We start from the raw sequence: 13,671 nt of genomic DNA, 5'->3' as shown, positions 1-13,671 counted from the left end.
TGATGATGATGATGATGATGATTCTTTTTCTTTTCTTTTCTTTCTCCTCTGCCCCCCCTTCCTTTACTACTTCCTTTTCTTTCTTTCTTCTTCCTCCTCCTCCTCTTCCTTTACTATTTCCTTTCCTTTCTTTTTCTTTTCTTTCTCCTCCTCCTCTTCCTTTACTACTTCTTCTTCTTCCTCCTCCTCCTCCTCCTCCTCCTCCTCCTCCTCCTCCTCCTCCTCTTCCTTTACTATTTCCTTTTCCTTTCCTTTCCTTTTCTTCCTTCTTCTTCCTCCTCCTCTTCTTTTACTTTTTCCTTTTCTTTCTTCTTCCTCCTTCTCCTCCTCTTCCTTTTCTACTTCCTTTTCTTTCCTTTCCTTTCCTTGCCTCCTGCTCCTCCTCCTCCTCCTCTTCTTTTACTACTTCCTTTCCTTTTCTTTCTTTCCTTCCTCCCTCCTCCTCCTATTTCTCCTTGTTTTCACCTCTTCCTCTCCCATCTTTTCATTCTCAAAATACAAGTTCCCTTCATCCGGCGAAACTGAAAGCAAACCAGACTCCATTGAACTGAAAGTCCTGTTGAATGAGGGGGGGGCGGCTCGGAAGGCAGAGAAAATTACTCTCGGTCCCCCCCCCCGGGTTTCCATGGGTGGCAACTCCGTCAGTGGCCCCCTAGTCCTTCTGGGCCTGGGGGTGAGTTGGGCGTTTTCAAAGGTGGCCCTTCTAGGCAATTTTTGAGGAAGGGATGGGTGGGAGCCCCACTAGACTCCTCCTCCTCGAGGGACTTTTCCTGGCTTGGGATCAGACAATGTGGCTTCTCGCTCGGCCCGGGACCCTTGTCTGCCTCCCGTCGTCTTTCCCCGGTTTATTCCCCCTCCTCGGGACTCCTTCCTTCCTTCCTTCCTCCTCCTGCTCCTGCGTCTTCTAATCCCAGCCCCGTTTCTGTCCTCGCCTTTACTGATTCGGGGTGTGTGTGAAAGAGGGAGAGAGTGCAACCAATAGCTCGGGAGCCTGCCTTGCCCATCCTTTTGGATGGAGGCTCTCCTGGCATTAAACTCTGGGATGCCAGAAGCAAACTAAACCTGGACAGACAGACAGACAGATATTGCTGGCCTTTGAAAGGGAGAGAGAAAAGAAGAGCGCAAGGCGGAGGGGTGGTGGTGGCATTAACACATTCCTCAGGGTCCCTTTCATAATCTGACTCCCGAAGTTACTTCTTTGCAAGCCCCGGTTCCCTGGGGCAGAAGTACCCACCAGGCTTCAAGGGGAGCAACCTGGCCTGCCTGGATCGTGGCCCGTGTTTTCCCCCCCAAAGAAGACATGCTGCTTCGTCCTCATCCTAAGATCAAGGAGTGGCGGGCAGTTTGCAAAGCGAGCGAAACTAAAGACTTCCTCAAAACCCGATTTAGCTCTAACTCTTCAGCATTTGTTTTATTCATTTGTTTTCCCAGTCTGGAGCATACTTCTGAGGAGACGTGTATCAAATTGTCCTGGTGCAACAATCCCATGTGTGTGCGCTATTTCGTGTTAGTTCAGGGCCAGATGGGAGGCTGCTCAATCCTAGGCACGCTTTTGGGAGGGCAACTAGCGGCGAAGAAGAAAGCGCCGGTTACTCCCGAGTAAACGAAGCCTGGTCGCCCACCTCCGTCCCGTTTAGTGAAGGGAAGCATTGGCCTGAAATCCTCCTTGGAATCGGGATGTTGGGATGCGTGGAAAGGGCTGGATCGGGACTCTCTGGGAATGTCGAGTTCGTCTGGTGGAATTTGGAGAAAGCGAAGCAAATCGGATGCGGAAGGGGAAGCCCAGGCTGGAAAAAAGAAAGGGGTGTGTGTGTGTTGATGGGGGTGACATGTTTGTGGGGTGGGGGTGGGGGGAATTACTTTTCCTTCCGAGCAGCCACAGCTTTTAAATCTCCTCCAACTCCAACTCTAAATTATGTCTCGCTTTCTCCGGCCTTCCTTCCTCGACGTTGCAGAAAATCCTTCTCGCCTTCCGAACTCAGCTCCCTCCTCCAGACCTTCCAACTCTCTTTGTTTCCCCGGATCTCTTTTTTTTTCCCCGCTTTGTTTTCAGGGGGCTCCCGGGCGGATCCCAATTCGCCTTGCCAATCCCGATTTGCACGACGGCGCCCTTGGGAAGGAGACTGGTGGCCCACCTCTGGTGCCCAAGAGGATCGGGCCAGAAGGAGGGGCGCCTATGGGCCTGGGGAGGGGTGGGCTTGTATCCCAGAGTGATTTGGGTGCAGGGTCCAAACCAGATTCACTCTGCATCGAGCGAAAACCAAACCAATCTTGCGTATAATTGCAGGCCGCCTTGCCACTGTAACACTCCTCTCAGCCCTTGGTGCTTTTTGGGCTACCTGTCCCAAGGCTATCAAGGAGAAACATTTGAAAGGCTTCCGAAGCTGAGGGGCTTTCAAGCTTGGAATCAATGGGGATTCCCGCCCCGTGCTCTTTCTGAGGTGTGTTTCTGGAGAAATTTGTTCTGATTTTTCCTGGGCTTCCACGGCCACGATCCCTATTGAATATCCCCACTAAGAGGAACGCAAGCAAATGGGTGAGACTTGACAATCTATGGCTAGGGAGGGACTGTCTCTCTTCTTCTTCTCCTCCTCCTCCTCCCTCGAAATGTTTGCTTTCTCCCCTTGGATTCTGTCCGTGGGAAAAATCAGTTTTGCATTTCTGTTTCCAATGAAGAAAGAGTGGTGCTTGGGGTGGCTGCCCTCCACAGTCCTGGGGAGGATACTTTAGATGGCTTCACTTGGACTAGAGAAGTTTCCTCACAGCTGAGGTGGATTTCCAGGAGGGTCGATTCGATTTCAAGTCCATCTAGACTTCCCAACCTGTATAATACCTGTGTTTCTTTCACACCTGCTTACTACCTTCAGCCTTTGCTTGTTATGTTTTCTCTTCTGTCTCATTCCCCCCCCCCAATAAATAAAGTAACGTGAAAAGGACTTGAAAGTCCAAATGTTGCCCCGTGAAGTATTCTCTGCACGAGAAAGGTGGATAGAAAAGTCAAAGGCGAGGGAATAAAAAGACTAAAACCCACTTGTTAGTCCCAAATTTGAATCACTGTGGAGAAGCCCCATTCATTCAAAGGGTTTGACTCCTGGCAATGATCTGCAACTCAAATCGGGGGGGGGGGGGGACAACCTCGGAAACATGAATTATGAGGCAAGAATGTAGTCAACATTCCGATAGACTGTGAGCCTCTTCCTCCTCTTCCTCTTGATGGTCTTTAGAGGTCGGTTTCAGCACTAGCCTCTCCTTTATCGACTCTGAAGTAGACCCTACAATGCAAGGGGAAGGCCTCTGTTTGGGAAGGAGGAATCAAAATATTCAGTGTGCGTATTTTAATTTCAATACTCTGTGGGGCGAAGCCATCTTGGGAAGCCTTCTGAGGGCCAACAGGGTAGAAGTAATGGGATAAAGACGTGATAAATCATACATTCATAGAGTCGGAGTTGAAAAATCGGAGCGGAGTGAAAGCTTGTGTGTGTGTGTGTGTGTGTGTGTGTGTGTGCATACTTTCTTTTCTTGAAGGGCTGGGACTCCAATGCACACAATGGGGCGTAAGTCCCACGAGGGGCGGATTACATCCAAGGGAACAGCAGTTTGGGGGAGAGGCAGAAGAAGAAGCCCTTGAGGGCTGCATGGCCCCATCGAGGCGATGCTTAGTCCACCCACCATAGTCTCTTGGGGTCCTTCCCCCGGGAAAAAATCATAAAGTAACCCCAAGCGCCTCCTGGTAAGAGAGCAGAGAGCCCTTCGCATTGAGCGGGCCTGGCTCCAACCCTCGGAAGAAAGGACGACAAGGTGAGAGGAGAGTTCAAAACCTGGGAAGGAAAACCCACTTGGCTGGACAGAGAAGGGGGCATCCATAGCCAGCCCCCCAAAAGTCCACCCCACGCCAAGGACGCGTCAAGAACCAGAACCTCTGACTCACTGACCTACCAGTACTGGTACTGATCGGCCTCCCATTCAAGGGCAATTGACAGACTGGAGCAGTTTTCATTCATATATATATATATATATATATATATATATATATATATATAAAATCTCCAAATCAATCGCAAGAACCACCACCATAAAAGGCCTCCCTCCCTCCCTGAAATGGCCCAGGGTCCTCCCCCTCCCCAAAGGGAACCCAAAGGACTTTGCTGCCCACAGCGAGGGATGTGGGGAGAAGGCGTCGTCGCGGTGACAGAGTCGCGTGACATCCTATAATGTGGGATGTTATCCTGGAATACAGCATTAAGAGGTGTGTGTCGTCTCCGTGGTCACAAAGAGAGGGAGAGGGGGAATTTCCGGGAACGAACGGCCCCGAGTAGTTCAGTTCCATGCGTTGTTTTGTTTTTGTTTTTCCTCATCAGTTTGCTGTCATCAGATAAATCGAGAGAGATAAATAAATAACTGACAACGAAAAAGGTCCCTTTGGCTGAATGGGCCACTCACTTCCAAGAGATCCTGAGCTGGGTTGCAACCCAGAAGTCAGTGTGTTGGTGTGAGTGTGTGAGGCTGGGACCAATCCCGTTGATTTTCTTTTCTTCTTTCTTTTAATGAAAGGGACATCAGCAAGCCTGCGAAACAGCAACACCCCAATGTCGGACAGCTGTAAAATCGCGTAGGCAGGTTGTCATACACCAGCGGTGTGTGTGTGTGTGTGTGTGTGTGTGTGTGTTTCCTTCCTGAAAGTAGCCAAGTGCTAACCATTCAATACACACGGGCGCGCTCTCTCTCTCACAGAGACTCTCGCGGGGGCGCGCAGAGAAAGAGAGAGCAGAGAAAGAGAGAGACACAGAACAAGGAGGGAGGGGGAGAGAAAAATGGGGGAAAAGTGGCCCAGGCAGAGATTGCTCTCAAACCACGTGCTCGGCTGGGGGGGGGGGAGAAAGGAGAGAGAGAGAGAGAGAGAGGCGAGTAGGCGGGGCTTGGCACTCAAGTGGGTGCCAATCAAAGCCTCAACTTCAAATTGTATCTGAAAGATCAGCCGAGGACCTTAGGGCAGGCGCATCAGTCGGAGCTCAATTGTTGATCAGATCACATCTGAGGGATTTAGGAGCACCGACGAGGCGAGATCGGAGGGAAGACGCCCCGCCGAGCCCCTCCACACTCCTCCTTCCTCCTCCTCCTCCTCCTTCCTCCTCCTCCTCTTCTTCTTCCTCCACAGATGCCAAGACCCGCCTGAGAAAGAGAGAGAGAGAGAGAGGAGCGAAAGAGGGAAGCCAAGGCAAGGCAAGCGGGATCGCCCACCGGGGAGGGGGGTCCTCTCCCAGCCAGCCAGCCGAGGCGAAGCATTGGCCGGCATGTCCTTCCCGCAGCTGGGCTACCCGCAGTACCTCACCGCCAGCCCGGCCGTCTACGGCGGGAGTGATCGGCCCGGGGTCTTGGCTGTCGCCGCCGCCGCTGCAGCCGCTGCTTCGGGACGATCCGGAGGAGGAGGAGGAGGAGGAACGGGAGGAAGCACGGAGCTGAGCGGGGGATCCACGGCCGCCGTCACCTCGGTGCTGGGCATGTACGCCGCCGCCGCCGCCGCCAGCCCCTACGGCGCCCCCAACTACAGCGCCTTCCTCCCCTACACCGCCGACCTCAGCCTCTTCTCCCAGATGGTGAGTCCCTTGAACCCGGGACCAAGCGAGGAGGGAGGGGAGCAGGGGAAGGACTGGAGACAAGGGGGGCCTCCAAATGGAGGACCTCCCCGGGAAAAGGAGGACCTTGGACCAAGCCAGGCGAGAGGAGCCCTCCTAGAATCAGTAAATCCCTCCTGCTCCAAAGGGAGGACTTCCAAAAATAAAATAATAATGGAGGGCATTAGGGGGGGGGGGGGGAGAAAAGAAATCAAAGCTAACAACCCCGATCGCAATGTCAGTTCGGGCTCCTGGGTTCAAGAGGTTACCTGAAAGGGGGAAACTCTAGAAGTTTGTAGATGTGAAATCGAAGGCTTTCATGGCCGGCATCCAAAGGTTTTTTTTGGGGGGGGGCGGGGGGTGTTGTGTGGCCCTGTTCCAGAAGAGTTTATTCCTGATCTGTGGCTGGCATCTTCTGAGCATGTTTGGTATAGGCTTGCTTCTTGGCCCTGTTCCAAATGGAGGGCAGGCAAGGAAAGTGTAAGTGCGTTAGAAAACCGAAGCGAAGAACCCACATCTCCGTCTAAATCCGTGCCTCTGGGTCCTGCTCCAAAGGGAGGACCTTCCGGGAAAATGGAAGGTATTAGAAAAGCAAAGCCAACAATCTCTAGATCCATTTAAAAAGCCTTGCTTCTGGGTCCTGGAAGATGTGACCCAAAGGGAAGAGGGGGGAAAAAACCCTCCTGTGACATGTATATGCCTCCTTCTTGGCCATGCTCAAAATGGAGGGCAGGCAAGAAAAATGGAGGACGTGCCCCAAGGGAAAGGGGAAGCCCTCATAGCAATGTAAGTTGGTGCTGCGAAGAGCGAGAGAAAGCGAAATGTAAATCCCTGCTTCGCAGTCCTGCTCCAAACGGAGAAAAACGTAGGACAGGAGACAAGAAAAACTAAAAAACACCCCCATCGGTGTCAACTCCTGCTTCGGAGTCCTACTCCAAAGGGAGGGCCTTCGAGAAAAATGGAGGACACGACCCAACCTAAAGCAAAAGACGCTAACAGAAACGTAAAGTCATGCTTGAGTCCCGCTCCGAAGGGAAGACATGCTGACATTCCTCCGGGAGGGAAGGTTGAAATGGAGGACGTGTCCTGGAAAAGGAGGACGCCTGGTCACCCTGGGGGTGGGGAAAAGAAAGAGACCGAACCGAAGTCTTCCGATGAACGTTTTCCGAAGGCTTTTACGGGGAAGTTTATTTTTTATTATTATCAGAAGGCACTTGGGCCCGTTTTTAACTCCTCTTTCTTGCAGCCTTCCTCCGATCTTAAGGAGAGGGTTTATCACCCCCTGAGGCTTCTCTCTCTCTTTCTGTTTCCCTCCTGAAACAAACCCATTTCCCAGCCGGGAATGTGAAGGCTTCTCCTCCTGGCCTCCGCTTCAGCCTGGCCTCTCTCTGGACCTTCCAGAGGGTTTTAATTAATTTTCTAGCAATTAAATCGCGGCCAAGAACGAAAGGAAGAGCAGAAGCCCAGGGATCGGAGCCCATTAGGAAGCTCAGGACAAAACCTTAGTCCAATTCAAATACACACCATCCTGGGGGGAAACCATTCAATATTTTGCTCAATTTCCTTTCCTTTTCCTTCAGTGTCTGCAACGTGAGGGGCAGATTTCTTTTAGATGTGCATAAACATAAATCCCTTTGGATCCCCTTCTTATTTTTTTAAAAAGGATATTATTTACTAATGATAGAGATGTTTGCTCTTTTTTTAAAAAAAACAAAAACAAAAACGCGAGCAAGATGGATTGTTGTTGTTGTTGTTTTGCTCTTACCATTTCTGAAGTCTCCTTTGTAGACTTTCTCCACAGTAATAGTTTCCTAATAATGTTCACAACGTTTTAAACAAATTTGGACAACTTTCTTTTTTTTTTTGGGGGGGGGGGTAAAATAAAGCAGCCACCTATTGCGGTTTTGGAATGTAAATGTGAAGAGAGGAGCCTTAAGGAGAAGTATTTCCAAATGGATTTTTTAATGGGGAAAAAAGGTTGATCCTGTATCACCAGCAGTACGAAAAAAATAAATACAAAAATAGCATACGAAACTAAAGTCAGGGCAATAAACTGACTGTATCATATATATATTATGGTAATCGGTATGAATAATATGTATAAATCTGACCAAGGGAGGCATCTATAAAGGATAAAATTATATATATATATATATATATATATATATATATATGATTTTGTATATATATATATATATATATATATATGGATATATATTATGGTAATCGGTATGAATAATATGTATAAATCTGACCAAGGGAGGCATCTATAAAGGATAAAATTATATATATATATATATATATATATGATTTTGTGTGTATATATATATATATATGGATATATATTATGGTAATCGGTATGAATAATATGTATAAATCTGACAGAGGGAGGCATCTATAAAGGACAGACTGATTTATATATATATATATATATATATATATATATATATAATTTTATCCTTTATAGCTGCCTCCCTCTGTCGGATTTATACAGATTATTTTAAATCTAAGGATATGCTACACACACACACACACACACACACACATATATGTTTTGTTTTGTTTCTTTACAAAGAGTTCCCTAATCATTCGAGGCTGTGAAAATAAATCATAAAGCAAGGCAACTTTGAATGAAGGGAACAATGCGAGAGAGAGGGAGGCTGAAAACCGGGCTGTCCATCCTGGCTTACTCTGCGCCAGTAAATGATGAGGAGAAGCGGTAATGATTTTCAAGTGGCTACTACTTCAAAAGCATTCCCAGGAGGGGGATACAAAATTTATCATTTCAGCCACCAGAACAAAAATCGCTCAAGGAGATAAAGAGCACGCCCCGTTAAGAGTTATCATTAAAAATTACGTTTTGCCCTTTCCAGATGGCATCTCTTTCTCTCTCTGTTTCTCTCTCCCTCCTCCCCTTATAAATTCTCCTGTGAGCCTCTTTCAGGGAGAAATCAATTGCTTCACAAAAGTATTTCACGCTTTTCTGTGCAAGTGGCTTTGGGGGCGTATGTGTGTTTGTGTAGCAAACTTGCATACTATTCTACTATATATATATATATATGGAGCCTGACAGTGAGTGTCATACAAATGAATGGAGGAAGAGGAGGAAATGCTTCCGAATTTGTTAGGACAGTCTTTCTCCTCTCTGATGGGATTTTCAGCTTTTGCCCCCAAAGCCTCTGGCCCAGTTCTGAAGACTTGGAGGAAGTTTGGAGTCATAAAAACTCTGTACATGCGCATGTGACGTTTGCAGTAATGAGGAGGCCTAATGAGGTTGTTAGAAAGATATAATGTTATTTACCAAAACACCTGATGGGCTAATTTGACTCCACTCTGTTTTATGGTGGAGGATAAAAAGTATATTGATTGGAAATAAATCACTTGCAGCTAAAGGCTTGGGGGAGAAAAAAAAGCAAGGAGGAAGACTGGTTCTTTTGGAGGAAAGGATTATGGAGGAGAGGAAGCAAAGGGATGCATATCCCCTTATGGAAAAGGTGTCTCTTTCTCTCTCTTGCTTTCTGCTATGTCGCTTTCAGGCTCCCAAGAGCACGATGTGGCTGAAATGTATGGAAAACAGACAGCTGAAAGTTTAGCCTGTTAAATTCCCATGGATTCCAGGGGGAGAAGATTAAGCATGTGGGCTTGCTTAACGCTTTCCCAATGAAAACAGAGGGGCTTTGGGTGTGCTGAGCCCCAGTTGGTTTGATGGTTTGATCGGTCTTGCATGGCTGCCTCTGGGTGGGAGTGAGAAGTCATGCACAATCCCCACTCTCTACTCCTTCCCCATCGTTTCTCCTTTGTAAGATGCTCTTGAAAAGGCCGCTGGAGCTGAGCAGGAATTTGCCCTGCCGTCTGTTGCACCAGACATGCCCCAGCAGCCTGGGATGCACTGATATCATCGTTCTTGATGTGGGTCAGTGCTCCTTTCAGGATCTCTGCTTATTTTGAACACCACAAATACATGTGGATTTGGAAAATGAGTTTGGATGGGATTCGATGAGGAAGAAGGCAATTTTTCCCTCAAAGAGGCTTGTCCTCTCCCCAACTCCCACCCCAAACCCAGTAGTAACGCTCCATAGAATTATAGAATAGTAGAGTTGGAAGAGACCCCAAGGGCCATCCAGTCCATCCCCCCTTCTGCCATGCAGGAACTCTCAATCAAAGCATCCCTGACAGATGGCCATCCAGCCTCTGTTTAAAGACCTTCAAGGAGGGAGACTCCACTACACTGCAAGGGAATGTGTTCCATTGTGGAACAGCTTTTACTGTCAGGAAGGTCCTCCTGATGTTTAGGTGGAATGTCTTTTCCTGTAGCTTGCACCCATTGTTCCAGGTCCTGTTCTCTGGAGCAGCAGAAAACAAGCCTCCTCAATATGACATCCCTTCAAATATTTAAACAGGGCTGTCATATCACCTCTTAACCTTCTCTTCTCCAGGCTAAACATCGCCAGCTCCCTCAGTCCTTCCTCATAGGGCATGGTTTCCGGACCCTTCAGCATTTTAGTCGCCCTCCTTTGGACCTAAGGCTTCTGCTTAAAAGGAAAGCCAGGGCTTGTGGGAAAGGAGCACTGGATGGGAGTCCTCATTCTCTCTTGTCTTCTGTCTCTCTGAATGCATTGCAGGGTTCCCAGTATGAACTGAAGGACAACCCTGGAGTCCACCCTGCAACCTTTGCTGCTCACACCACTCCGGGCTATTATCCCTATGGGCAATTCCAGTATGGGGACCCAGGGAGGCCCAAGAACGCCACCCGAGAGAGCACCAGCACCTTAAAGGCCTGGCTGAACGAGCACCGCAAGAACCCCTACCCGACCAAAGGCGAGAAGATCATGCTGGCCATCATCACCAAGATGACCCTCACCCAGGTCTCCACCTGGTTCGCCAACGCCCGCAGGAGGCTCAAGAAGGAGAACAAGGTCACTTGGGGAGCACGGAGCAAAGAGGACGAGAACATCTTTGGGAGTGACAACGAGGGAGATGCTGAGAAAAATGAAGATGATGAAGAGATCGACCTGGAGAGTATTGACATAGACAAGATCGATGAGAATGATGGGGAGCAGAGTAACGAAGAGGAAGAGGAGAAAGTTGAGCTCCTACGGCAAAGGAGTGAAGAGGACCACTTGGAGAAGAAGATCCTGCCACTCTCAAGCCCAGAAGGACTTAAACCCAAAGAGGTCCTCTCCCTGGGGAAGGAGGCCTCAGACAACCCCACCCGCATCTTGAGCCCCAGCAGACAGAACAATCTCCAAGGCCCGCTTCACAACAAACCCAAGATTTGGTCCTTGGCAGAGACGGCCACCAGCCCAGATGGGGCCCTTAGCAAACCCACGCCTCCTTCGCCCCCTGCCCAGGTGAACCACACCTCTCCCCAGCTCCAGCACCCGGCTTTCCTCCCCAGCCATGGACTGTACACTTGCCAGATTGGCAAGTTTCACAACTGGACCAATGGGGCCTTCCTCACCCAGAGTTCCCTGTTAAACGTGAGGTCCTTTTTGGGAGTTAATCACCACCACCACGCCGCCCATCACAACCACCATCTGGCCACGCAGCAGCAGCAGCAGCATCCCTCCGTGTTGACGGCCCTGAGTGCTGAGAAGCCTTCAGAGAGGACCAGCCCCAAACATATAGGTAATGTTGGCAACACAGAGAGAAAGAGGCCAGCAGTGTTGGCTCTTTTCATGGAAGAAAGCCCTGTTCACCTGGGACTTGCTTAGTGAGCCTTATGAGCTGGTTCTATTGGGGGGGGGTCTCCCCTCAAGCTTCTGTAGGCCTTGAATGAAACTGTACTTGGCTGACTTTTGTAGGAGCCCCACTGCTCTTTTTAGTGGTGAGGGGCACTCCCCATGCCCCCTCCTTGAAGCCTCAAGGTAAACTGTACTAAGCATCTTCTAATTGACACCCTGAGGCCTTCTTACAGTTTTGTCACAGTTTTGGTGTCTAATCATGAATGTTAAGCCTTTGACTTCTGACAAAAGAGGAAGGTAGCAGAAACATATAACGTCGCCTTTGGGAGCAAGGGCAGGTGGGGGGCACCCTAAAGCATGACACTCCTTGGGGCCTCCAGTTCTTCTTCTGATCCCCTCCCCATTAAACCCCCATGTATACCAATTGTGTTTCAGCCAGTATTTAATGGCCTGAACCTGAGTTATAGCCTTTACAGTACAAAGGATAGAGGTCCCGGTTCCTTTGGGCAGACCTAAAATTGCTCGTAGGTGATTATTTTTGGACTGTTTCCAAGTTAGATTTTATCTTAGCCCCCCAAATTTGAGCCCCAGAATGCATATGGATTACTTTTTGTAATGGAATAAGCTATTTAAATAAACTTATTTACTTACTTACCTACGGTGTTGTAAGGACTGACCTTTCATAGTTAAGGCAGATCATTTGGGGTCAAGAGAATAAATCACCTACATTTTTTTTTCAAAGCAAGTCTGACCATTACTACCCAGGTTGGTTAGTATTGTTATCTTCACACAACGAGTGTGGGACTGATGTGGGATTGATGTGGGACTGATGTGGGATTGATGTGGAACTGATGTGGGACTGATGTTGCTCCATATGCTGGAGAGTTTATGGGGGTTTCCTAGTTGATACTTCAGCCACTACATCACACCCCCTTTTCACAAATTTGAAATCAGGGGACATCAATATTGCTGCGGTTGCTGGAGTAAATCCCTGCCCGTTTACATCTTTGGTTCTCTTTGGCCTGTCCAAAACTAGGCGAACTTTGCTAAGACGTTTCTCTTCACTTTCTTCCTTTCTTTTCCTTCTCTCCTCCCTTCCCTCCCTCCCTCCCTCCCTCCTTCTCCCTCGCAGAAAGAGAAAACCTACCAAGGACTGACTCTCCGCCTCAGCAGTTAAAATCTCCCTTTCAGCCTGTCCGGGACAAGTGAGTTCTTGTTCAGTGAAATTTTGCTTAAAAGGAAAGAAAGTGCTTGGAGATAATACAGACTAATCCAAGCGCACCCTCATTATCATAAATCAAAAGCAACAAGCAAGCGGTTCTTGTAAGAGCTGTTCAAAGTGGCATAAAACTGACAAACTCTAGCCTGGAAGTTTAGTGTGTATGTGTGTGTGTGCTTTCTTTTAAGAAACTGCATTCTCCAGCAATGTCGGGTTGCACTTCTGTTGTGGCAAATATAGATAGAGAGGAAGAAATATATAAATACACACACACATATATACATATATACAGAGAGAGAGAGATTGCTAGCCTGTTTCGTGATGCAGATGGGTAAGCTGTTAGCTGAGCTTTCACTGATAGATGGTTCTGTCTTTTCTTCCCAACAGCTCTTTGACTCAGCAAGAGGGAACATCGTGAATTTTAACAACACTTCCTTCTGCTTGAATAAATGGGCTGTGCTTTGTTTTGTTTTTCTCCTCCCGGTTTTTCTTTCTTTCTTTTTTTCTGGTGGAAAAGAAATGTTCACAGACTGGTTTAAAGACAATAATAATAATATTAATATTAATAATAATTGGAAATGATCTAAATGACTTCCATCTCTCTCTCTCTCTCTCTCTCTCTCTTTTTTGCAATGAGGAGATACCAATCCCTTGAAAGAAAAGAAAAGGGGAAAACAACATTATTTTTTATTTCAACTCCTGAACTGGACTCTCTCCCTTTTTTCTGTTGTTCGCTTTTCAAGAATGTGTAATTCTAACTCCCCCCCTGATTGGATTATTTGTTTTTGGTAAACAAAACAACAAAACAAAAACCAGATTCCTCTCCATGTGTTTGTGTTACTTCTTTTCCTCTTCTGTGTATATAAAGTGATTTCGAATTGTACATAGTGCCACAGCAAAAAAACACAAAAAACAAAAAACCCTTGTCTAAATCGTATATTTTTGTCTAATAAACAAAATGAAATCATGGCCTCTCCTTGCACAAATGTTTTTCGAGGGTCGCACAAAATCATGATCGTTGTTGCTCTGCTTCCAATAGCAGGAGGCAGGAAGAATGATCTATTTAGTTGGGAGGCTGGTCGACAAAAGGTTTGGTGGATTGAGAAAGATGGGAACGGATGGGCCAAATGTTAAAGAACTGCGTTTGCAAGTGAAT

The 13,671-nt window shown here is 47.8% G+C and overlaps 1 protein-coding gene across 1 annotated transcript; it reads left to right on the top strand.

The window, feature by feature from the left end:
• Nucleotides 1-4,914: 4,914 nt before the first annotated feature.
• LOC149316856 (iroquois-class homeodomain protein irx-1-like) lies at nt 4,915-13,442 on the top strand. Its single transcript, XM_089516396.1, has 4 exons — nt 4,915-5,594; nt 10,235-11,240; nt 12,429-12,501; nt 12,903-13,442. Exons 1-4 carry the CDS (start codon nt 5,292-5,294, stop codon nt 12,931-12,933), a joined length of 1,413 nt encoding a protein of 470 aa, XP_089372522.1. The 5' UTR covers nt 4,915-5,291; the 3' UTR covers nt 12,934-13,442.
• Nucleotides 13,443-13,671: the final 229 nt, after the last annotated feature.

This window comes from Sceloporus occidentalis, unplaced genomic scaffold (genome assembly GCF_023333645.1).
Source record: "Sceloporus occidentalis isolate IW3139 unplaced genomic scaffold, rSceOcc1.0.p SCAF_3, whole genome shotgun sequence".
NCBI lineage: Eukaryota > Metazoa > Chordata > Lepidosauria > Squamata > Phrynosomatidae > Sceloporus > Sceloporus occidentalis.
This window is presented reverse-complemented; position numbering and strand designations above follow the sequence as displayed.

Bases quoted from the DNA above. Each gene is read 5' to 3' on its own strand.
- LOC149316856 (XM_089516396.1), top strand. From the start codon at position 5,292: ATGTCCTTCCCGCAGCTGGGCTACCCGCAGTACCTCACCGCCAGCCCG. The intron at 11,241-12,428 runs GTAATGTTGGCA...TCTCCCTCGCAG, and splicing joins GACCAGCCCCAAACATATAG to AAAGAGAAAACCTACCAAGG. The intron at 12,502-12,902 runs GTGAGTTCTTGT...TCTTCCCAACAG, and splicing joins TTTCAGCCTGTCCGGGACAA to CTCTTTGACTCAGCAAGAGG.